Source organism: Musca domestica, unplaced genomic scaffold (genome assembly GCF_030504385.1).
Source record: "Musca domestica strain aabys unplaced genomic scaffold, Musca_domestica.polishedcontigs.V.1.1 9, whole genome shotgun sequence".
NCBI classification, from domain to species: Eukaryota; Metazoa; Arthropoda; class Insecta; order Diptera; family Muscidae; genus Musca; species Musca domestica.
In genome coordinates, this window is record NW_026712435.1 from 4545668 (window position 1) to 4573653 (window position 27986).

Consider the following 27986-nt stretch of genomic DNA (forward strand, 5'->3'; position numbering starts at 1 on the left):
TGAATAAAATTGCACTACGGATTCACCCGCTAACATCTTCAGCGACATTGCCCAAAATGTATCGGATTTTAACAGTGTACATATGCAGCAGCAGTAACAACAATTCTCGAATTGTTCTATGCAAAATCAGGGCACCAATACTCCAATGCATATGGCCATACATACCCCACATATTCAGCAGCAGAATATGAATATCTGTAATCAAAATCTTAATAATTTGGCCAATCGCCAACAACGTAATACCCAACAACAAAATCTTTTTCTTTTTAATTTTTTTACTGGTAATCAGGTCAGAAAAAAATACTTCTAGTGAAGAAGACATAAACAAGCTTTGTTTTTGTGTTGCATTCATTTAGGGCGAATTCAGCATTACAACAACTTGTTTTGACATTTAAAGGTGCCGTCAGCTGGGCTGATGCGACTACCTTGTAGATCTACCTTGGTGCATATTATAAATTTGACATTTAATTGGCAGGGCTAACAAGGTTCAAAAATGTATTGATACATTTCAATGTTCGCGCGTCACAACAAAAATAAAGAAAATGATCAACTTAAAAACTAAAGGAAATACTAACATTTGTCGTGCAAAAAAAAAAAGAGAAAATATGAAGCAACTGATGTATTCACTTTTAGATGATTCCAGCAATGAAGAGGACTGGCTGAATGAGAAATCAGATTATTAATTATTATTATAGATTATTAATTTTAACTTATCGTCTTCAATAGTCATTTTTTTTTAAATTTTGGCGTCCTTTTCAGTACGGTTTCACCAGTCCGATTTAAACTGTTTGCTTTTGGAATTTTGACATTTTATCGCATTTCAGCTAATTTTCCGTTCCCTTATTTTTTGTGCACGCCTAAATGAGAATGACATTTCGAACTCTTCTGCTAGTTTTACTACTAAAAAAGTACTGGAACGCAACTATTATGTTTTATTTTTTTGTGATTGCTAGCTATCACCTTACAGTGATTAGCACAAAACAATGTTATCATTTTTCTGTGGTTATCTGATCCCCATTTAACGCCGCCAAATGCAATGTTTCTTACATCGACAATTGAAGGCGCGACCATTACAGTACAGTTACATTTGGTCAGTTGTATTTCTGATTCCAGGAGATATTGTTCGATTTTGTTGCTTGGATTCTGTTGTGTTTTTGTTTGTGGTTGCAAGTATATAAGGATATACAAAGCAGTTTGTGGTGTGTACATTGTATGTGTATGTACAATTTCGAGTTTGTGTTGAGTGCCTGCCTTAATTTGTTTCGTTGGTTTCATCAATTGTTGTGCATAGTGTATTTGGAGTAAATCGCAGACAGTGGATATTATTCAGTAACAAAAATTTCGACCGATTTTTGTATAGTGAGATCGCTAAGAATTCTCAAAAATGTCTGCCGAAGTTTCTAATAATCCTGCAGTAGAAAATAAGGTAGAAGATGCTACCGCCCAAAATGAAAACGAAAATGCACCAGAAAAAACCGAAAATGTGGTAGACACTGGTAACGCCCAAGATGATAATGTAGAGAAACAAGACGCTGCTGTGGAAGACACAAAGAAAGAGTCGGAAACTGCAACAGTCACAACAAAATCGGAGCCTGCACCCAAGTGCAATGTGCACAAAACTAATTTCGAGAAGGATATGATTTACCTCTATCAATTTTCTAGAACGCCACTATTGCCATCTTTATCGCCATACTGCCTTAAAGTGGAAACCTGGCTCCGTCTTGCTGGGCTTAAATACGAGGTAAGAATTTAAAGTACTTGGCATTAAAAAATCGCAAATTTTTCTGTTAAAAATTCTTCAAAGTGGAGAAATTTGCTGTTGAAAATTCTTAATTTTTGTATGTATGTTTGTAATTGCATAAAATACATCCGCCATATTGATTTTTTCTAATTGTAGTACATCTCCCTTTGTTTAGCATATTTCCTTTTAGGATTTTTTTTTCAGTATACATAGCACAGCGCTCAATCCGTAGTTTTGAGTGTGTGTTGGTGTGTGTATATACACCAACAAAGATTCACACAACAGTCCTCAAACGAACATAAAGTTTGCTCAATTAATGCACATGAGTATATTTGAGTGAAAAAATGTGCATATTTTGTTGGGAGTGATGTTGGTGGTTGTTTTCTTTTCTTCAATTGGAAGTGAAGAGAGAGATTTTCGCCTCTTCTTATAGAGACACGGTTTTATAATTGGTTTGCTTTTTTAAATTGGTTTCCATTTGACACGCATATACAACATCCATTTTTTAAAACTGATATTTATTGTCACCATGGCGTAATGAGAGTTTTGTAAAGAAACATGAAGAATACACAATACAAAATGCTGGGTGTGGATAAGAAAACATTATTGAGTATACGTTTAATGCGCAAGTTATCCCTGGGTGTAGTCCTATCCCCGTTGTAATGGTAAATATTCTTCAAAAGTTACTTAAAATAATAAGGTCAAATATAGGAATGGATTTATATTGAACATTAAACATGTAACTTTATTCGTCACAATTATGACGGTGTGGTTGTTACTGCCACCGCCTCTGTACACATAAACGAATATGGGGCGGCAAAACAATATATGCCTCTTTAGGTAAACAAAGCTATTACCCAAAACTGCAAGAACCCCACCCATTTTTCAGTTGGTATTACATTCCTTTTGCTGCAATGCGAACCACTCCCTGTTAATTTCAAATATGATAGCAACATATACGAACATGCAGAAATCTTAACACTTAACAAAATTTAATTCATTTAATATTATATTTTTAAATATGGGGTAGTAGAATAAATTCTAATATAACAATTAAAGACACACAACACATTTTTTTTAAACTTTTTTGTGGGATGTCCCGACTTAGGTTAGGCAATTTTACTTGCGACGATTTCATCGTTCTTTTAACCTAACTTGCATTATTACATAGCAATTCGTTTAAATAATGTCGTTTTTGCCCAGATACGTCGGCCGTACAAAATGTCAAAGTTGAACATTCTCAACATTGGGAACAACTCTAGTACAAACTCTTGCATTTTTTTTTAATTTTAACCATAGCTAAGCGTTTCTACCCTGATTCCGGGAAATTATAGCTGACACTCTTACCTTTCCAAAAAGCTATAATTTGTGCTAATACCTTTTTCGGGTCCACAGATATGGGTCTTCTATATACATATATTATCTATATTGGGTAAGTGAATCCGGGTCTTGAACCCGTGCTTTCGGGTCAAAAATCTGGGGTCCCGGGTCCGTCCCCCAATAAAAAAGTTTCCCGGAATCAGGGTAAAAATACCTACCACTGAAAAAATTTAAAAAAAAATTCAACAGGTTTTACTACACTATAATTAAGCCTATCTATCTTTAAAAATTAACAAAAACTTTGAAATTTCTTTTTCTATAAACTTTAGAATGTCGATCACAAGATGAGATTCCGGTCTAAGAAAGGTCAATTGCCTTTTATAGAACTAAATGGCGAAGAAATTGCCGATTCAGCTATAATCATAAAGGAGTTGTCAGCAAAATATGGTAAAGACTTAGATTCTGGATTAACATCGGAACAGCGCAATGTTTCATATGCCATGATAGCTATGCTTGAAAATCATTTAATTTGGATAATATTCTACTGGCGAGCTAAGTTTCCAGATAACGTTCTTAAGGGATACAAGGTCAACTTGCAACACGCCTTAGGTTTACGTTTACCCAACTCCATCTTGAATTTCTTCTTTAAGATAACGTTTGGAAGAAAGGTAAGTTTATTGCATATTGAACGTTAACAAATGGAAAATAGTAGTAAATATTGTATTTTACTCTAAAATTTAAATGTTAAATAATTTTTATTTTCTTTGTTGAGATAGTAGTATGTGAAGTGGTGTACATCCTGGGTTTATTTTTAAACATACACAGGCTGTAAAGAACGAACAGACATGAAAGTATAGATCATGAACATTTTGTGTGCCCTGTGAATTTTGTTAGCTGTAAAATGATACATCCGCTGTTTTAATCATATATTTTTTTTTTCTAAAATTAGGGTTTTTATAATTTATGGTAGGTCATGTATGTTAAATATTCGCCTCATCATAGTTGATATAATTGCCATGTATATATTAACCTCGAAAATGTGAAAATGTTCGTATTTTTCAAAGTCGTTGATTACAACAACATTTACAATAAAATTGAATTTTGACCATTTGTGATAAGGCGGTATTTTGGAAATCCTTTCTAGAATAAGCATGAGCTCCGACTTTTTTATTTTTATTACAAAAAAAATTGAGGACGAAAGGAAAAATTTTTAGAAAGTTCCTAAGAATACGAAATGTGATAAGCCCGAATTTACATCAGCAAATTGATTTGCGTTGTGGAATGAAAAAGGAAAAAATCCTCGTATACAAAAAAAAAAAAAAAAAAAAAAAAAAAAAAAAAAAACATTTCGCAAGTAAACCTGCTTATTCTAAATCAGGACAAAAAGATGGAGTAATATTCTTAAATTTGACTGGAACGAGTGTTGCTATTTATAGGAATATGTAATGGAGCTCTAAAATTGATATTTACAAATTGGTAGAACTATGATTTTATTGTAGATATTATTAGCAAAAAACATTGGCCCATTATCATTAGAAAGTAATATGGAGTTAAACCAATGAGAAATACGAATACTAAAGTGTAAAATTAAAATCTCTTAAGTTTTTTAATCAATTACTGTTCTAAAAGTCTTATAAGTACAGTGAAAACTCTCAATAGTGGACACTGTCTCGGACAACCCTTTTAATGGACAATAACCGCAGATTCAAATACAAATTTTCCCATTTGCGAACACTTTCTTCAACATATGAAAAATAAGAAAAAAATTCGTTTACAATGTCAAATAACCTAAAACTTGACAGACTGTGTCTGAAATAATTTTCTAAAATTCAGGTAAAATCGGAAATACAGATAGCGAAATAGAAGCCGAAGACGTTTCTGCAAGTGACGACTGGGTAGTGGTATCAAATAAAGAAACAAATGCTGCTGAAGCTCTAGAATACCTCAGAACATTTTTAAAAACATTTGGGCAGACTTATTTTAAAGCGCTTCACTTAAAAGCAACAAGAAATTCATTTACAAGATCTTTTTGTAAGGAAAAATAAGCAAATTTGCTTCAAAATCTATAAATGATTTATTCGGAACGTGTACTAGTGAATTAATTTATTTTATTTTTATCTGAATGGTCTCCTTTTGTTACATTTTTTTAAATAAAAAATAAATAAAAACTCTTAAAAAATGTTTTTTAACCTTCCACAGGCGGACACCTTACAATAGATCAATTTCGGTCGACCGTCACTGTCCACTGTTTGGAGGTTTCACTTTATAAATATTCGGCTACATACACTAATGATACAAAAGTGACGTGCCCTAGGCCCTATCGAAGCTATTATAAAATAATAAAAACAGACAAGTTAATGGTAGTTGTAACAAGGCCAATGATTTATTTATTCAATTTTGATGTATTTTCTAAATAGGGATACATTTTATATCGAACAAATTTCTGTAAAGATAGATTGATGATCTTACAATGTTTGTAATGCATACATTTGCTTAAGAATACGATCGATAATGGACAGTAATAAATATGGTACATTTAAAATTTAGGGTTTAAAACTGTGTTTTATGAGCTTCTTTATTAATATTTTTTACCAATTGTTTTATTATTATATTTTGGGCAAGAAGGCACAAGGTAGTTTTAAAAAAATAATAAAATTATCAGGAAATGAAAACTATGTAGCAAAATATATGATAAAAAACATTGCATTTAAAATTTGTCTATTAACAATTTATGCAAGGTACATAGCAGTTGTTCCTTTTCTCTACACATATCTGTGAGTTCTGTAATATGTAATTAATATTGTTACTAATTCCATAGTCGTGACAACAATTTTATCTTGGAATTAGACATGGAATGGAATTCTCAGTTTGTCACTCAGGTAATAATAAAGTATTTAATGTTATATATTGGATTAATAGATTCTCACAAACAGTTCATATTCGTTCGTACCACTTAATAATGTCTATCCATTAACCATGTTCACAAATGTTGGGAAGGAATTTTGCTCGATTACGCCTTTTTCCTTTAGCAATTCACTAATTACAATCAGTGTGCATACACATACATACATACATCAACAAATATGCTGATTATTGGTCATTGGCATATAGTGGCATTTTGTTATAGTCTAACGCTCATATTTTAAACAAGTTGTGCTTCCAAGTTTTAGTTCACTATAAATTGTTTACTTTTACTCAAATTGTATTGTGCAAATTTTTCATAAATAGTGGTTCCAGGGTACAAAAAAACTCAAAGCTCATGGAATTGGTGTACACAGCGCGGAAGAAATTGAGGAATTTGGCAAAAATGACCTGAAAGTACTTAGCGAAATGTTGGATTGCAAGCCTTTCTTCTTTGGAGATGAGCCTACCACACTGGATGTTGTTGCATTTGCAGTATTATCTCAACTTCATTTCTTGTCAAAGGATGTACAGTACGTACTGCGAGATTTTATGACTGAAAAATGTCCAAATCTTGTTGGTCACGTTTCTCGCATGAAAGACAAATGCTTCCCTGATTGGGATGAAATATGTACAAAGTTGGACTTAAATGCTCATATACAAAAGCCAGAGTGAGTATATTTAAATGTTTAATGTTTGAAATTATATCTATAATGCCTAGTTGCTTATGTACACAGCATTGCAATTAGTTTCCATTTTTATTTTATTTTCCTTATGGTGAAATTAAGAAGGTAAAATTTCAAATAAGAATACCCATCATTTTCTGTAATTTACCTTGTAAAATTTTACAGCTTAAAAACTAGGTATCCGTCTCTGATTTGTGTATTTACAATGGATTTATAAATATACTAGCTGGCCCGGTCCGCGTTGCCGGCCCGTAGTTTTAGTCTTTAATGCAAATTTTGTATAGCATAATATTTCACAAATCTGGCTCATAAAGGTGAACAAATTTTAACATAAATATTGATTCGACTAAATAGAAATAAATACCTATGGAAGGAGGGCAAAATAATTTCTGAATAGTCAAAGGTAATTACGCTTTTACACCCATTACCATAGCACCTCTTTGCGCTTTAGAGTCCCCAAGAAGTCTATGTTCTTGTTCCTAGTAAAATTCAATGACGAATCAACAATGCATATGTTGTTGTCTGCCAATAGGTAAAAATCACTATAGATCGCGGCCCTTGGGACTATATGAGGACGGTACCAATATTTTAACCTATGTTAAAATTGTTATGTAAAATGGTTCTTAACTCACAAAGTAGCCTAAATACAGCAAAATCGATTGGTAAATGTGGTCAAGACCCTCGAAAAGAAAAGCCAAGATGCCAAATAAAGGCCAAATCAGTTTAAAAACGTGGCCAAGACCACGGTCATAGCTGAAATCAGGGATACATTCATATGAGGGTTATACCAAAACGTACCCCAACCAATATTCTCTTGGGGGTTAAAAATTCAATAAAACACAAAATTTTCTTTTCTGACCACACATTAGATGTGAAAGTGGACTTGGTGATACTCCAATGTGTGGACTTTACTTAAATAAATTCCGATGTGGTAATTATCTATATGATTGTTCCCTACCCCAGGGTAGCATAAATACAATTTTTAGCAAATCAATTGATGAATGTGGTCAAGACCAAAATGGGCCCTACTCTGAAAATTAAAAATTTTATGCGAAGAGGTTCTCTACCCCCTTAGAAACAAAGATGCCAAATAAGGGACAAAATACGAAAAAAGTGACCGAGACCCCAAAAAATAGCTTAAATCATACGATGGTTGTATAAATATGAAATCGGGTTGTACCCTTATCCGTGAGTTATGATCGATATTATGACCTGCAAAAGCGATTTAAGGTATCTTCAATGTTTGGAAAGAATTTCTGGAAGGATAGAAATCCTTTTCTTATTAAAAGTCCCATTCGCTCTACTATTTTCCACCCTTTAAATTTGGCATTTTACTGATTGTACTCTCAAAGAATTTTGCATTTTGAGCTCTCATTGGACGGATTATTGTCACATAAAAGAAGTAGGTCCACGCTTTTAAATGAGCCCCATTAGGCTTTTTCGGTCATTTTTGTTTGTTTAAATGTGTTGGCGTCTTCAAGCTGAACCACGATGTAGGCCCTGGAGTTGAAAGGTAGATGTCAGTAAAATTGGCCCACCGTTTAACAAAACCTAAAACACCATTTGCTTTATTTACCATTGTTATTACATGGCTATTAAAATTAAATTTTGGATCCATCAAGAGGCCTAGATCGACAATTGAATCTACAGTTGAAAATGAATGACCGTCAATATTATATTGCAATATCAGAGAAGAAGATCTGGAGAAGCACATATGCTTACATTTGCTTAAATTGAAGATCCATACAATTTAACCTGCACCATTGAAAAAGGCTATCTAAATCGTTTTGAAGTAAACTAGCTTGTTTATCACAATTATGAGAGATGAATAATCATCTGCGTACATTAACAATTTCGAGTAATTTATGGAATTAGGTAAATCGTTGATAAATAAAAGAAAGGGAACCGGGAACACCCGATGAAACGTTAATCGATTTAGATAACTTCCCTTCAAATAAAACTAATTATGATATATCTTGTAAGTAAGACAATATAAATTTCACTAAATTTGTGTTGAAGCCCATATATTTTAATGTAACAGTTAACCCTATCGAAAGCTTTACTGAAATCAGTATAAATTGTGTCAGATTGGTTACGCTGAGCAAATCATTTTATTACTCTTGACGTAATTTGCATAAAATTTGTGTAGTTGAGAGACCACTACGAAAGTCATGCTGATATGGGCTCAATATACTTTGAATTTTGAGAGCAGTAATTAATTTTCCGAAAAATTTTGGAATGACTTAATTTTGCGATTCCTGTATAATTTGACACATTAGTAAGGCTACCAGACTTATATAAAGGTATAATAAAAGATTTTTTCCAGAATGTAGGAAAGTGACCAAATTTAAGTAAATAATTAAACAATATAGTTAAAGGAAGTGCTAATGTTTCTGAACAATATTTAAGAATTATATTAGGTACGCCATCTGGTCCTGGACATTTAATCGATTTTAAACTACGCAGACTATTGGACACCTCCTGACGTTGTAGAAAAGTTATAGAAATTTGATCAGCCTGTGATAACTTATAAGGATACGAATCTCTAATTTGGCAAGATGTACTTGAATACGTTGAGGCAAAAATCTGCGAAACATTCAGCAATATCTGTGGCTGTGACAAATTCTTTATTGTTATATTTCAATACTAAGGGCTTTGAGGAAACTTTACGTTTTAGATTAACAAAGTCATAAAAAGATTTAGGGTCGGATTTAAAATTATTTTTAATCTTGTCTAGGTAAAGGTTATACAATCTACGAGACTCTAAAGTTTATTTAGATCTAGCAACAGAGTAATTAGTATAGTTTATTGTTAAGCCTGTTTTTTTATATTTACGAAAAAGCTTATTTTTAGAATTTTTTAAACTTGATAACTCAGGGCTTATCCATGGATATTTATTTTAATTTTTAACTCTAGTGGTTGGAACACATTCCAGTTTAAATCTATTTAAAATATCATAAAATTTATCAATTACATATTCTAGATCTTTATGGCTGTTACACAGGCACACAGAAGCCCAATTAACGGAGGAAATGAGGGTATTAAGTTTTCGAAAATAGTTTTTTTGTAATTAAGGACAGTTTTAAATGAGTCGGACTGACTTTCTTAAATTACATAACTGTGAGTCATGGGGATATATAAAGTTGGATGGTATATATCTTCAGGAGTGCATATTGGAGGAATTCTGAATATATCAAAATGCTGTGTTATATTTACAAACGCCAAATGAAGAATTTTCCCGTGAGAATTTTTCACACTGTTTATTTGATAAAGATTTAAGTCACAAAAACTATTTATAACTTCAAATGTATACTGGGTACTGTTCATTTCGGATGGTAAAGGAATCAAAGCTTCAAAATCTGGCATTGGAAGGCATATTAAAATCACCAAGAATCAGGATGCGATCTTTAATTTTTTCAGTGATTCAACAATTATGAAACAATTGCCAACGAAAAAGTCACACGTGACGAAGGCAAAGCAATCTCTACCTGCTTTTCCGATATGTGAAAAAATAAATTTTTTGTAATAAAGAATTTCTTGGCGAATACTAAAATATTAAAGGTACTTCTAATTGGTCCCCACAAAATTTTCACATTTCGTGGTTATTGACGAAAAAATCTAAAATGTTAATCCTTATTAAAAAACAATAATCCCCTGATTTTTTTTTATTTTGAATATAATTTCATAAATGTTTGCCTCCGGTAGTGAGGTGTAAATAAGAATGAGTGCTACTGTAATTCACGTAACAACACTATATACTTCCATTGTTCAATTCTGTGCAACTTCTGTTATTGAATGAGAGTCAAATCTCTGTCCACAAACTTTAATTTTAAAAGAATAGGCAAACAATATTTACCTCTTTTTTATGACCAAAATTTTATGATAATCACTAATAAATTAGGATTATTCAGTATATATTTCATTTTTTTTTCTATTCATTTGTTGATGTCTATGCACATTTTGTTATTGAACTCAATTTTATATATACGCGGTGTTTGTTACTTCAAAATTACAGCACATACAAAAACACACACTCACCGTCGAAAGTAACACACACACACACTGTCTCTCAATTTAAGCACACGTACACAAATGACACACAATTTGACGATGACACGGTTCGATGTCATCGTTGACACCATGCAAATATTCGAGTCAGCCATGCCACGATCGAACCTTAGACAATAGCACACATGAATCAAATTGGGGGATGTTGTTGGTTGTCATTGCCTATCAAATACATAGCGCATGATTGTAGGCAAATTCAGTGTGTCGAAAAAAGCATAAATCATACAATTTGTCTTGTGCAGGCCTTTAGTATCAATTGCAATAAGGACAAACACGATCTTTTCTAAATATTTGATATTTTGAACATAAAATTTCACTATTTAATATAGATGTTTTTAACCAAGTTTCGGAGAAAACCAATACATTATAATTTAAACCAATGCTATCAGTATATAAACTGATTAATTTAGTATTAAGCCCCCTAACATTCTGATAGCAAATAGAAAATGAGTCATTTAGTTCTTTGGCACCGAATCTGGTCTAAGAGGCAAATGAGTTAAATTATCGGATCTCTCCAGAAATTTTTTAATAAATGCCCTAGCAGGCCAAAATTCTTTTAAAATCAACTGTGTAAAAATATTTTTAGGCACAACGATTTTGAAAGAAGATCTACTTTCAGAAAATGCAGATCGGAGCTTATAACATCTCAAAAAGTATTCTCCCTCAATTTTTGATTTTATATAATAGCTTATGTCATCGGCCGTTGTTTCTGGTGCAAACCTTGTTGCAAATGTCATTTTCATGGCGGGAGCCATAAATAATAAGTTTTTCCAGTAGCAGTCTCGGGATGATCACTAGTGATAAGTGAAGGAAGTGATAATTCCTGTATGTCACGAGTAGATTGTGAGGTTTTCTTAGAAACCTCACTATCAATACTCATAACATTAGGATTATTTACCCCTTCACTTATACCGCTGTTAACTACCGGAACAGTGTTCTCCACAGAAACTATGGCTTTGCGACTAAGCATTCCCTTAGTTGGTGCCTTTTTGCAGCCCGTTTGCGTTTCTGGCCAGAAACTGACGGTGACGACACAAACTCATCTAAAGGGTGTTTTTTAAGCCCGATAGAATTTGAAATTGTAAAAAATAACACAAAAAATTACATTTTATCAATTTTTTTTATTCGAAAGATCAATACGTGGCATTAACATTTGAAAATGATTTCGGTCATATGGGCCCCGCGGCTTTTCTTGACGAAGTGCATTCTGAACGTCCAATTTTTGGCCACTTTTTCGAGCACTGCAACAATGCTGCCCTCCATGGCGTCAATTGTTGTTGGTTTATCAGCATAAACCAGTGACTTCACGTAGCCCCACAGGAAATAATCGAGACGTGTCCAATCGCCCGACCTTGGAGGCCAATTGACAGGTCCACTTCTCGAAATCAACTTATCGCAAAATTTTGATTTCAATAAGTCGATGGTTGCGTTCGCCGTATGGGACGTACCATTCTGTTGAAACCACATTTCCTCCGAATCAATGTCATCCATATTTTTAAACAAAAAATCATTGATCATGGTGCGGTAACGATCTCCATTGACCTAACGCGAGCTCCGGTCTCATTTTTGAAGAAATAAGTTCCGATGATGTCATTAGCGTGAAAACCGCACCATACGGTGCAATTTTCTGGATTTAATGGAGTCTGTAGGGTCTCTTGTGGATTGGTCTCACTCAATATGCGGCAATTTTGCTTATTAACAAACCCGTTAAGCCAAAAATGTGCCTCATCGCTGAACACAATTTTGCAATAAAACAACGGGTCATTTGCCAATTGCTCTAGAGCCTGATTTTCAAAGTAAATTTGGATAATTTCGTAGCGTTGTTCAAGCGTGAGTCTATTCATGATGATTTGTCAGAGTATACTAAAACAAATAAAAATAGAAAACACCCTTTAATTCTTCGTATTTCTAAAACAATGTAGAGAAATTCTCCTCGAAATATTGGTTTCCCATATAGGAAAGTAGATATGGATCTTCCTAGCTCGCCGAGCTGAGTCGATCTAGCTATGTATGTCCGTCCGTCCGTCTGTCCATGTTAATTTGTAATCACGCTACAGGTTGCAATTATTGCCCGATCCTAACGAAATTTTGCACGAAGGTGGGGTTAGGGTCAGAATAGAAGCCTATTTCTTTTGGAGATTCGGAATTTCGCATGTAGCTAGAGTTTAGGGCGGGGAAGAAGCCTTCCAATTTGGGTGGTCATCGGATAATATTTAGCGGGTAAAATAGACCACATCTTTTTGGTGAAAAAATTCAAACATTTTCATTAAACCGAGAATATTTTTAATCCCGGCGATATCACAATGCCATGACAAGGTTACTTCTGATCTTTACATTGATGTTAACATCCAACAAATCGGATATATAGCAAAATATGTGCGATATATATATCTATCAAAGAAGATATGCCTGAAAAATCTCTTATATGTCGAGAACGGCTGAACCGATTTCGACAGTTCTCATTAATTCAGAATGGCCTCTTGGCAGGAAAGAAAAAACGTCTAAAAAAATCGCATAAAAATATCTCTCTAATGATGAAAATATTGTTTTTTGTAATATTTTCTCATATTTTTTCAATTTTGTCATATTTTCATTTTGAATTAAACATTTGGTAATATTTCTACAGCTAACAAAACTAAGTAGTTATGACATCAGAATATCATATACAGATCGCATTTATGGCCCGATCCTTACGAAATTTTGCATGGGGATAAGATGAGGGTCAGAATAGAAGCCTACTCTTTTTGGAGATGATCGCCATATATTTAGGGGTTGAAATGGACCAAAAAACTGCAAAATTGTCAGCAGGTCGTAATTATCGCCCGATCCTCACGCACATTTGAATGGGGGTTACTGGACATTGTAAAAGCCAAGCAGTTTTGGATGGCCATCCAAAAATATTCAATGTGTGAAGGAGTTCGCCAACTTTTGTAGACAAAATACGAAAATGTTCATTCCAGTGACTTTTTGGAGAATTCACAAATACAGGAAAGACGCACTTCTGAATATTTCGTTAACGCTGATTTCGTTGAAGAATATAGTCAAATGTCTGTATCTCATATAGATGCGTTTCAGTCAAAAACCAATAATAAATGTTAATCTTTTCCCACTTCTGGGAGATTATAGGTTTTTGGGAAATATTGGTTCCGGATCTAGGAAGACCATTTAAGTGCAACATCTACCAATAAATTAGAAATGAGCAAATTAGTTTAAGTTGCTATTATTCGAAAATTAGAGAACGAAACCTGATGGTTTTCTTTTATAATTTGTCACAATATCTTGTGGAATTTTTTCAAGTATCTCGCCTATATAAACTGTATCATTTATTATAGTGTTGTAGGGTATTCAACGGTCGGCCCCGCTCGACTGTAGCCTTTGCTTACTTGTTTATTTATTTATTTTATTTTTTTATTTATTTTTTTTTTTTTTTTTTTTTTTTTTGAATGTTAGCAACTCTTTTGAGATGACAAACAAAACAAGAAGATATGTTACAACTAAATAGCTAATGTAACAAACGAAACAGGATAAAAGGAAGAATGTAAAACTACCCAATTTGAAACTTGATATTACTTTTAAACACAAAACAAGATTTTAAAACACTACACCAATTATCACTTTGAGTTACAAAATCAATATTGAACACTTTTGAACACTTTTTTTTACCAGATTAAATAATTTAATAAAACATATAACTAATAATTTTTTCAAAAGCACGGCCCGTAGTTTTAGCCTTTAATGCAAATTATGTATAGCATAATAGTTCACAAATCTGGCTCATAAAGGTGAACAAATTTTAACATAAATATTGATTCGACTAAATAGAAATAAATACCTATAGAAGGAGGGCTAAACAATTTCTGAATAGTCCAAGTTAATTACGCTTTTACACCCATTACCATAGCATCTCTTTGCGCTTTAGAGTCCCCAAGAAGTCTTTGTTCTTGTTCATAGTAAAATTCAATGACGAATCAACAATGGCCGTGTTGTTGTCCGCCAAAAGGTAAAAATCACTATAGATCGCGGCCCTTGGGACTATATTGGTACTTTACCAAAATATTTACATATGTTGGCATTTTTCTGTAAGATGGTTCTCTACTCACAAAGTATCCTAAATACGGCAAAATCGATTGGCAAATGTGGTCGAGACCCCCAAATCAGTTGAAAAACGTGACCAAGACCACGGTCATAGCTGAAATCAGGGATACATTATACATATACATATAAGGGTTATTCCAAAACGTAGCCCAACCAATATTCTCTTGGGGGTTACAAATTCAATAGAATACAAAATTTTCTTTTCTGACCACACATTAGATGTGAAAGTGGACTTGGGGATACTCCAATGTGGGGATTTTACTTACATAAATTCCAAGGTGGCAAATATCTGTATGATGGTTCCCATAATAAATAACATAAATACAATTTTTAGCCAAATCAATTGATGAATGTGGTCAAGACCGAAATGGGCCCTACTCTGAAAATATAAAATTTTATGCGAAGAGGTTCTCTACCCCCTTAGAAACAAAGATGCCAAATAAGGGCCAAAATATGAAAAAAAAGTGGCCAAGACCCCAAAAATAGCTTAAATCATACGATGGTTATATAAATATGAAATCGGGTTGTACCCTTATCCGTGAGTTATGATCGATATCATGTCCTGCAAAAGCGATTTAAGGTATCTTCAATTTTTGGAAAGAATTTCTGGAAGGATAGAAATCCTTTTCTTATTAAAAGTCCCATACGCTCTACTATTTTGCACCCTTTAAATTTGGCATTTTACTGATTGTACTCCCAAAGAATTTTGCATTTTGAGCTCTCATTGAACGGATTATTGTCACATAAAAGAAATAGATCCACGCTTTTAAATGAGCCCCATTAGGCTTTTTCGGTCATTTTTGTTTGTTTAAATGTGTTCGCATCTTCCAGCTGAACCACGATGTAGGCCCTAGAGTTGAAAGGTAGATGTCAGTTAACATCCTATTTCGCACTTATATCTTTTTTTTTTATTTATTTATTTATTTATTTATTTATTTTTTTTTTTTTTTTTTTTTTTTTTTGTGAAAAATTGTATATAGTGAAAAATTATTCTTTATTTTGTTCACAAAAAATTCACTGAATTCAATATGATAATACAAATTGAAAAAAAATTACAAAAGAAGAATAACAAATTGAAAAAATCTTCCACTTGTTCGCTGATTTTTTACAGCAAATGTTTAAAGATCCTTACAAAGTTTGTCAGTAAAATGTACTATTATTTTAAAATTCGATTCCATTGAATTTTTTTTTTCGATTTTTTCCCGATTTGAGAATTTTTGCAATGAGATCTCTTTTTTGTGATTTCTTAGCGATTTTGAAAAAGTAATAATCTTTTAACTTTTGTGTGACCGCATTAAATTATTTCGATATCATCTATTCCGTTTCGCCATCACATAATTCAGTACTAAACTTCCATGTAACCCGCCATCAATTTCAGTTCTCAAGAAATCAAGTCAATTAAATAAATTGGTATTAATATTCAAATTCAAAAATAAAATATAAAAAACACTACTAATGTACATTAGAAAAAAGTAAGTCAAAATGGAAAAAAAATCATGCAAAATAAAACATTACTATTGTACATTTCAAAAGTCAAAATGAAAATGTTAATATATCACATTTTTACGCGATTTTTTTTTGGATATTATCCTTTTCGGACAGGGGACAATTCCGAATTTGTATGAATCGTTAATGATATATGAATCGTTAATGATATATGAATCGTTAATGATATATGAATCGTTAATGATATATGAATCGTTAATGATATATGAATCGTTAATGATATATGAATCGTTAATGATATATGAATCGTTAATGATATATGAATCGTTAATGATATATGAATCGTTAATGATATATGAATCGTTAATGATATATGAATCGTTAATGATATATGAATCGTTAATGATATATGAATCGTTAATGATATATGAATCGTTAATGATATATGAATCGTTAATGATATATGAATCGTTAATGATATATGAATCGTTAATGATATATGAATCGTTAATGATATATGAATCGTTAATGATATATGAATCGTTAATGATATATGAATCGTTAATGATATATGAATCGTTAATGATATATGAATCGTTAATGATATATGAATCGTTAATGATATATGAATCGTTAATGATATATGAATCGTTAATGATATATGAATCGTTAATGATATATGAATCGTTAATGATATATGAATCGTTAATGATATATGAATCGTTAATGATATATGAATCGTTAATGATATATGAATCGTTAATGATATATGAATCGTTAATGATATATGAATCGTTAATGATATATGAATCGTTAATGATATATGAATCGTTAATGATATATGAATCGTTAATGATATATGAATCGTTAATGATATATGAATCGTTAATGATATATGAATCGTTAATGATATATGAATCGTTAATGATATATGAATCGTTAATGATATATGAATCGTTAATGATATATGAATCGTTAATGATATATGAATCGTTAATGATATATGAATCGTTAATGATATATGAATCGTTAATGATATATGAATCGTTAATGATATATGAATCGTTAATGATATATGAATCGTTAATGATATATGAATCGTTAATGATATATGAATCGTTAATGATATATGAATCGTTAATGATATATGAATCGTTAATGATATATGAATCGTTAATGATATATGAATCGTTAATGATATATGAATCGTTAATGATATATGAATCGTTAATGATATATGAATCGTTAATGATATATGAATCGTTAATGATATATGAATCGTTAATGATATATGAATCGTTAATGATATATGAATCGTTAATGATATATGAATCGTTAATGATATATGAATCGTTAATGATATATGAATCGTTAATGATATATGAATCGTTAATGATATATGAATCGTTAATGATATATGAATCGTTAATGATATATGAATCGTTAATGATATATGAATCGTTAATGATGTGTGAATCGTTAATGATGTGTGAATCGTTAATGATATATGAATCGTTAATGATGTGTGAATCGTTAATGATGTGTGAATCGTTAATGATGTGTGAATCGTTAATGATATATGAATCGTTAATGATATATGAATCGTTAATGATATATGAATCGTTAATGATATATGAATCGTTAATGATATATGAATCGTTAATGATATATGAATCGTTAATGATATATGAATCGTTAATGATATATGAATCGTTAATGATATATGAATCGTTAATGATATATGAATCGTTAATGATATATGAATCGTTTATGATATATGAATCGTTAATGATATATGAATCGTTAATGATATATATATATATATATATATATATATATATATATACATATATATATATATATATATATATATATATATATATATATATATATATATATATATATATATGTATATATATATATATATATATATATATATATATATATATATATATATATATATATATATATATGTATATATATATATATATATATATATATATATATATATATATATATATATATATATATATATATATATATATATATATATATATATATATATGTATATAGAATGTATCGTTATATTGGAACATTCTATTGGAAACATTTCAGGCTACTTGTTGATACACTGAAATACATCGGTTTTCGGGAATAGGTCATTGAATCAGAACCTTATTCTTATTTTGATACAAATGATTATTCCCTTTACCACTGAAATCTAATAGCTTTTCCATTTTATAGATAGATAGATTAGATGGGATAGATTTTTTCCAATTATGTTCTTCACTTACTCACAGAAGTTTGTTTTTTAACATACAGTAGTTGTTGGTAGATTTATGTAATTTCACTTGTGGTTTTCGGTCTTACTACTTGTATGAATTTAATGTAAATGGATTGCCGGTTTAATTTTCTATTCTTCAAAATTAACATTAATAAGTTCCCCACGTTCTCTACCACTTTTTTAATTTTAATATGAAACACGTTTTTTCCTATTTTTTTGGTACATTTTTTTGATACATTATCACCTTCTGGGCGTACTTCAGGAGCGTGAAAAGTAACCAAATCGTTTTTCCCTAGACTTTACATTAGTTAGCAACAAATTTCAAGTTGATAAATCTGTACTACAATGTAAAGATGGCGTTGATAGTAAAACAGAATCATGGCAAGTGCACCTCTACACATCCTAGACACAATACACATTGTTCTGCCGTCAGACGGATGGACAGACAGACACACAAAATTTTATCCTGATTATGAATATATATTTTATGGGGTCTACGACTAATATTTAGGGATGTTACAACCGGAATGACAAAATTAATATACCTTCCTTTAGAAGGTGGAGGGTATAAAAAGATTTATGTAAGTTACTACATTTTTCACTCAAGAACGGCTCACCTGATTTTCAGAAAAAAATAAAAAATCGCGTCAAATCACGCCAATAAAAATGTGAATAATTATTTTGTGACATATAATTTTTTGAAATTTTCGTAGTTTTTAAAATTTGACTTGCTATATTTAAGTGTACATATTTTTATTGTGTTGATATCTGAATGAAATAAGTAAAATATTTTATGCACAATACGATGTTAAAGGGTGATCTTTCCTCGCTATATATCCAATGAAAACTCAAAATGCGAAATTCATTGGGACTGCAATCAGTGAAATACCGAATATGAAGAGGCACTGTCATATGCGGAATATACATAAAAAAAATAAAAATTTAGTAAGAAAAAGATAACATTTTTCAATGTTTTGGTTACATTTTCAATGTTTCGGAGTAGCGTCCATATAAAGGTACATCCTGATATTATCTATTTCGAGGGTCTTGACCAGATTTTCCAATCTATTTTGGTAAAAATGTGTATTTAGGTTACATTTGGGAGTAGAGAACGATCTTACAAAGGGCTATTATAATCCTCATCATTTAGTTTTCTAAATCTCAAATGGAAGCATCTGGCTGAAAAATAGGAACAGGTTTTTTGAAACACTTTAAATCGACCGGTATATGAACATATATTCACATTTTTGCAATGGTTATTTATTTCTATTAAGTCGAGTCCTTATTTATAATGAAAATTATGCCACTTATGTGAGCCAGATCTGTAAATTATTATGCTTTAAAAACTATGCATTACGGCTAGTACAATATAAAAAGAAGTGGGGCCAAAACATCAGTTTGGAACACCACTATTAGTAACTAGCTTCCTAGACGATGTTCCATTAAGACACACTAACTGTGATCGGTCATACAGAATTTACATGCATTGCTACTGAACTGAAAGTTATTTTTAAACTTTTGTATCAACAACACATCGATCTAGAGCTACAAGTACAAACTGCCAGCATCAATAGCCTCCCTTATCGTATCCGTGAGTTGAAGCAATTGAGTGACAGTGCTATAACCTGAACTGAAAATTGCTCAGTAACCTTTTATCTTCAATGTAATCCAAAATTTGAGAATTCATAAGATGCTCTAATGCTTTAAAAATTGCGGGGAGAATATTTATTCTCAAAAGACTTTAAATCCTCATGAAGGTCTTTTCTTACGCGTCTGGGCGGAGGTTGCATATCCACTAAAGGGCTGCAAATGTGACAATTTTCTCTATTTATGCCATGGAGAGAAAACGCTCGTCATGTTGTGCCCTGTTTGATCAAACGCATAACAGTACGTGACATCCAACCAAATGCTCGATGTCTCGTCATGTCGGTCACACTCGAACCCATCGTCATAACATATAATGACCAATAAAAGGGAATGTTGAATAGTGTGTCATACAAAAATGTTCTATCAAAAAACAACAACAATTATGAAACAATTGCCAACGAAAAAGACACACACGTGATGAAGGCAAAGCGCAATCGCTACCTGGTTTCTCGATATGTGAAAAAAAATATTTTGTAATAAAGAATTTCTTGGCGATAAATATAAATATTAAAGGTACTTCTAATTGGTCCACACAAAATTTTCACATTTCGTGGTTATTGACGAACAATCTAAAATGTTAGTCCTTATTAAAAAAAAAACAATAATCCCCTGAAAATTTTTCTTATTTTGATTATAATTTAATAAATGTTTGCCTCCGGTATTGAGGTGTAAAAGAACACTATATGTAGATAGAAAATAGGCAAACAATATTTACCTCTTTTTTATGACCAAAATTTGATGATAATCACCAATAAATTGGGATTGTTCAGAATGTATTTCATTTTTTTCTTTTCATTTGTTGATGTCTATACACATTTTGTTATTGAACTCAATTTTATATTTTCGCGGTGTTTGTTACTTCAAAATTACAGCGCACACAAAAACACACCCTCACCGTCGAAAGTAACACACACACACACTGTCTCTCAATTTAAGCACACGTACACAAATGACACACAATTTGACGATGACACGGTTCGATGTCATCGTTGACACCCTGCATTTATGGAGAACACCATGCAAATATTCGAGTCAGCCATGCCACGATCGAACTTTAGACAATGGCACACATGAATCAAAATGGGGGATAAAAAGCATAATTCATACAATTCGTCTTGTGCAGGCCTTTAATATCCACCAGATGGTGAAATGGACGGCTCTGTTTGTAACACCCAAGCAGGTATTGCACTGACAGTTTTTTATTATGTTTTCGCAACGGTAAGACCTGCTCAAGTGGATGGTCGACAGGTGTCATGAGGAGAAGCACCCTGTTGCGGTTCTAAGGCCGGAGTTCTGACAGGACTAAATATTTTTCCACTGCGTTGCACTAACGTTGGAGGACCACACCACCGCAATCTGTGTGGATAATCAGCTACAGCGAAACACTTATGCTAGGAGGAGTAATGCCCTAAGCGTCTTTGCTACTGGCGACGCGCTTCTGATTACATCTTCCATTGTAAATTGTGGAGGAGGGGGGTACCTCCTCGGCTGGGAGAGATCGTACACAACGTGGGATCATTCTCTTAGACCTGTCACTCTTGAGATGCTCTATGAATGGTATGTTGAAATCACTCGCCACCTCTTCGGATCTGCCACTTCTAGCCATATCAGCCAGCGCCTACCCCTCTAGTATTTACGGAATGCCATAGTTAATGATGGGCATTGGAATCCCCTAGCTCCAGACGGTTATTGTATACCAGAAGTGAATTGATGTGGAGCAGAGGGCTGCAACGAGTATGCAAAAATTAAACCACACTCGGTTTCTTACATGATTTTTGTTGATGCAGCCGTTTGGTTTGATATGAGTGAATTGACCGTTTTCGGATCGGATCGAATCGATCGCTCAGTTTGAATCACATCACTTCCAATCAAACATAAGTGTTGGAGACGGTTCGATGTGTTCAGCAACATGAGTTGATCGAACACATGAATTTAAATGAGCAATCACAACCGTGATTGTTTTCTTTGAATCGAGTTCGCTCAGCGTCATTGTTTATTCATCCAAGTAAGCCTGCGCAGGTAATTTTGACGAACTATATTTGAAATGGAAGGAAATTGTGAGAGTGTAACCGAAAATGTTGCAAATGGAAACTACACGCTATCTACAAAACGAAGAGGTAGAAGTTTTGTGTGGAACATCATAACTCATGTTTAAAAATCAGTTGGCACAGTTTTACCTGGCTTTGTTTTCTGCCGCACTTGTAATAAAACCTTGCGGTACAGCAATAGCCAAACATCAAATTTAACACGACATGGGTGCTGCAAAATGTTGAAGGAATCGCAACCCTTAAAATCCGTATCAGTGAACGACAAAGTAATCGCTTTAGAAAATGTACAAATTGGGTGACACAAGACTGCCGACCATTTTCTGCTGTTAGTGCTGCTGGCTTCATTGAGTTAACAAAGTTTCTCATAAAGATTGGGGCAACGTATGGTGAACACGTAGTTGTGGACGATTTATTATCTGATCCTACAACAATTTCCCGAAAAGTAAAAACTTACGCTAACGAGAAAAAACAAGAACTCAAAGAAGAGATGAATGATATTGTAAACAGCGGTAAAGCATCGGCTACCATCGATATGTGGACGGATAACTACATAAAACGGAACTATTTGGGTGTGACATTTCACTACCAAAAAGACTACAAATTCTTTGATTTAGTGTTAGGAATGAAATCAATGGATTTCGAGCGGTCCACACATTCAAATATTCTGAAAAAAACTAAAAAACGTTTTTAGTGAGTTTGGTGTTAACAATATCGATAAAGTGAAGTTTGTTACAGACAGAGGAACAAACATTGTTAAGTCTTTAGAGCAGAATGTTCGCCTGAACTGTAGCAGTCACTTGTTCTCCAATGTGTTGGATAAATCGTTCGCCGCCACCACAGAACTTACAGATGTCTTGGAGTCGTATAAGAAAATGGTGAAATATTTCAAAAAGGCAAATTTGCAACACCTTCTTCCAACATCTTTGAAAAGTCAGTGTCCTACACGTTGGAATTCCCATTATAGAATGTTAAAATCGATAATGGACAATTGGGCGAAATAAACAATGTTCCAACGAGAAATGAGGAGAGCTTGCGAATGTTGCACATTGACATAACAATTGTTACAGCACTAGTGGAAATCTGTGAGAATTTTGAAATAGTTTTCAAAAAATTGCAACTTTGTTCTTCCCCATCGCTATGCTACGTGCTTCCATCCATACACACAATTAGAAATTTTTGTAATCCGAGTTTTCAAAATGCGTCAGCAATTTTAATTTTAAAACGAAATATTACGAAGTACATTGAGGATATATAGATTCCCAATTTAAATTTGCTACACAAAGTTGTTTTTTTCTTATACCCTCCCGCTATAAATATGCAACCAAACGAAATAAATAAAATAAAGGAGTTTTGCTTTTCCAGAATACACAGTTACGTTCCAAATTCAATTCCGAACACTCCTTCCCCAACTTCATTGTCGAATTTTACTTTCGAACTTGCATGTACAGTCGATATGGAAACAAGTAGGCGGACAACCTCAAATAAAAACAATGACACTTTCTTTTTTGCAAGTTTAATGCAAGTATCTTCTGCAACACAAATTTTCGATAAGCCTGAAGACGAAGTAGAAAAATATTGCGCTGAACGGGTTGATATGACAGAAAATTTTAATTTGGTGGATTGGTGGAAAAATAACAAAACCAATTACCCATATTTGTCACAACTAGCATTAGAAATGCACACAATACCGGCTAGCAGTGCAGCAGCAGAAATCCTTTTCTTTGGCAGACAATATAATTACAGAGAAAAGGAACAGTATTGGGCCGAGAGCCGTTGACAGTTTAATGTTCTTAAATTATTATAACAAAAATTGCAACTAAATACTGAAGGCTGATATATGTTCCTTTTGTAGAAATAAGCAACTGAAATACATTTTCTGTTATTAATTTTTTTTTTGGAAAAAACGTGTTCCTTTTTTACAAATAAGTGACTGAAGTCTGATTTTTTGTTATTTTTTTAGAAATAATATGTTCTTTTTTAGAAATAAGCCACTGAAGTCTGATTTTTCGTTATGTGGAGTGTGCGGAGCATATAACGTGGGACGTAACTATTTGACGGCGGGATGTACACGTTAAGCACCTCTAACTTGGCGGTTCCACACTTGACCGTTACGCACATACATTCTATGTACGGGTCACTAGAGTCAAGCTCGGGGGAGATATGTCTGTACTGAACAGAGTGGTTCAATAGGAACGCTCATCCTCAACCTCCACCTCTAGTCCGGCCCTTTGTTAATACGTTGTATCCATCAGAAGTTTTAAGGTATTCAGCTTCGTCTCCTGGATAACAGCGACCTTGATGTTCTTCCGGCTCATGAAGCTTACTATTTCGTTGTCCTTACCTCGGAGACCATCACAGTTGGCGTCAATGTGCATCCGTTGCATCTCACCGAGATCGATCTGTGGTGGATTCGATTATGGCAAACGGAGCAGAACCACGTATTGTATCGATCCCGGCTTGGACCAAGAGAATACTGAGCTAACATTCCGGGTAATGGTAATGTCAGAAAAGTGGTTGAAGATTTGTTCCTTCGAGTTAATCCAGTGTATGCTGCTGTAGGTAGAGGGGTTAATAGCATTGAACGTTGAGACGACAACTTTTAGTTGGCTGCACCGTGGTCCGCGGCTCAAAATGCAGCCAGACGCAGCTGAATTTTATAATTTAATAGGCGAAGTGTTTATGATTTATTTATTTCTTTTTCGCGACGAACCTAACGATCTAAAATTTGCAGTGAAAAGGAAAGCCAGATCCTATCACACAGTTACCACTACGTCAGGTTTCGTCGTTGTGGGCGGCTCATCAGGCATATTTTTTTTAATTCTCAATAAACAGTATGCCAGAACTAGTATGCCGATTGTAATATTCTTCCTAGGTTTTTTTTACAAAGATAATAGAGGTAAAGATAGAAAATCTGTACATGTACTTTTATAATCTACTTAGAATTTCGTCATTTAAAGTATTTTGTATCCCAAAACAAACAAAACAATGTATGAGATAGGTAGTGAATAATCATATGGGTTGCACACTAATGCAAGGTTCATCTTTTGTTCACCACAAATGTAGAAAGTTTATACCAAAGAAATTCAAATATAGTAAATTGCAATATGTTATGCATGCCTACATTGTGAACATTGATGACTACACAAAGAAATATAAGTGCAAGCTTAATTTTTAACGGCCATTTAAAATTTGCTACTGATATTCAATGAAAGTGCATTAACATTTATTTTTTTCAATTTGATTCTTTGTATTTATAATGTACTTACGCATTTGTTCTTATTTATCCTCATTTAGACCAGAAAACAAAGAGGGCAAGGAAGGTGAGATGGAAAAGTCAAAAGAACAAGAAAATGAAGTGGATAAAAACGAAAAGGAGTTGGAAAAGGAAAAAGTAAGTCATTGTGTTTAATCCTACTATACAATTGTTAAGCGACTGACATTTTTAAATAAAAATCACATTTATTATGTAGCTAACATAATTGAATTTTAATGTATATATATTTTGTATTTTTAGACAAACGAGAAAGAAATATCTGAAGAAAACAAGGAAAAAGAGGAGGAATCAAAGTAAAAACGCAGTTTTTGCTGTACAGCAGCGAACGCGTTTTTTGCATTACTACTCCATTACAGATAAAATATGCAAATTGGACCCCTATATAAATATACCATTAGCATAAAATTATACAATATACACTTAAGGAATGTGACTAGTAAAAAGCTAATTAACTTCTGACGATTGAAGATGATTCATAAATTTCCATTTCAAATCGAACATATATCGATAACATTTCTGAAAATAAGTATTTTTATAGTTTTTAAAGTCAAGAACTTGTGTGCAAATATTAATGTATTCAGACTTATATATCTTAAGTTATTTTTACAAAATATTGGTATTTCATATTAATATCATTTCATATTAAATGTGTTCTTCATTTTTGTCGCATTATACATGGACTTTTTTATTCATTTTTTATATTTACAAGAGAAACCATCGCATCCAATATACCCATCATTCTATTTCGGCCAGCTTATACAATTTTATTTTGCAAAACATACAAATATTTTTCAATAATAATGCTCAAATGCTGGTATTTATATGCAATTCAAGACATGAATGGGAATTTTTATATCCATACCCAAAAGTACTACAAAAATGTAGTTATAAGTTCATATACATATAAAGGAGGTACACCGATAATTATATTCATCATCACATTAGATACGGACATGTAGAATAATAAACTTTTGTTTATGTATTAAACCCAGTTATGTTGTAAGTTTTTTATTATGGAAAATATATTGTAGTTCAGTGTTTTATATAACAATCACATACATGTATATATAAATATATATATACATATATACGTATATATACATATATTTAAATAATTAAATAAAACAGCTTTCTAATAAAAAAAAATATTTTTTTTAATTCATCAGCAACATAGTCTTACAAAATGGGGCCATAATTTCAGCATCCGAGGGTGTTTTATGTTTAAAAAAAATTGCAATTATTTATCATTTATTTTTTGTTTATTTTCAATTAATGCAGTAACCTAGCCTATAGGGCCATGGACGGTTCCAAAAACTTCTATATAGGGTAAGTGTGCCTAAGTTCGGCATGTCCCAGTAGTCGGCACTTTGTATTTTTAAGCCCAAATAAATTAAACTTTTATAACTAAATGTATTTTGTTTACTTCAAATAAATTGTCAGCTATCTTTGTGGACAATTTCGCTAAGAAAAGATGAATTATTTTAATAAAAATTAAATTTTTGTCTGTGATGGTCCTCAACAATTCATATTCTTAAGAAAAGTACAATAAAGACGTCGAATCAGTTCAACTAAAAAAAAATATTATATTTTAATGAATTAATTTATTATTATTATTACAAAAAAATTGGTATGCCGACTGTTGGAAAATGCCATACCGACAATTGGCAAGGGGTGCCGACTACTGGCAAGAAAGCATTGTTCTAATAAAACTACAAATTTATGAAATTTAATAAAAAGTTATTAAAACTTTATTTATTATTGCAAAAACTATGCAAAATTTCGAATCTGAATAAATTAACTTTATAATAATTGAACTGTTCCACTCAGAATGGTGAGCGATTAAAAACGCGATAATCCTAAAGTGCCGACTACTGGTACACTTACCCTATGGCTACTATAAAACTATTTATTATATTCTTAAACTTAAAAATCTTATTTGAAATTAAACATTAAATCAATTAACAAAAAAAAATCAATTAAATAATTATATGAACCAGCTATGCAAGGGAAATGAAAGAAATTAACACAAGAAAACTAAGAACATTGTTAACCCGCCAATGGTGACGCACTGGTCTGTGAGACCGGTTGTGTTAAAAAATTCGTATAACTCTTTTCACCGTTATTCGTTTTTGTTGCGATTTCGAGTAGATGTAGCTAAGTACATCCCCCACCGTCAGTTCATGACGAAACTACTTAGTGAACACAAGTTCGTGTATTTTTGTTCTACCCTGGTGTGTGAGACCGTGAGTCACCGTTTGTGTAAGTAAAATAATCAAGAATTATTTTTTTACTATTCTCGTTTTTATTAAGTTTATTATAATTTGTTGCTTTTTTATTGTAAATATATGTGTACTTGTGTGTTTACATGTGTATGTATGTATGTGTTTTAGAATATAAATTTTTATACAGCACGTCTTATGAAAGCTTCCAGCGTCAGCTTGAAGATCTTCTACAAGAAACAATATTTGATTTGGAC

General features: G+C 32.4%; 2 protein-coding genes across 8 annotated transcripts in view; one reads left to right on the forward strand and one right to left on the reverse strand.

Annotated features, from left to right (window-relative positions):
* The window catches only part of LOC109614129 (uncharacterized), a 48873-nt gene that overhangs the window by 15770 nt on the left and 5117 nt on the right, over positions 1-27986 (reverse strand). The gene's annotated exons all lie outside the window — the stretch shown is intronic.
* Positions 1062-26501, forward strand: LOC101893502 (failed axon connections). Of its 3 annotated transcripts, none has more exons than XM_011297361.3 (6): positions 1062-1216; positions 1292-1741; positions 3391-3729; positions 6290-6633; positions 25531-25627; positions 25751-26501. In XM_011297361.3, exons 2-6 carry the CDS (start codon positions 1385-1387, stop codon positions 25805-25807), a joined length of 1194 nt encoding a protein of 397 aa, XP_011295663.1. In that variant the 5' UTR covers positions 1062-1216; positions 1292-1384; the 3' UTR covers positions 25808-26501. The 3 variants fall into 3 exon arrangements, with proteins under 3 accessions (XP_011295663.1, XP_058987587.1, XP_005191025.1); XM_059131604.1 differs by having other exon boundaries at positions 1063-1210; XM_005190968.4 differs by having other exon boundaries at positions 1078-1741; positions 6299-6633.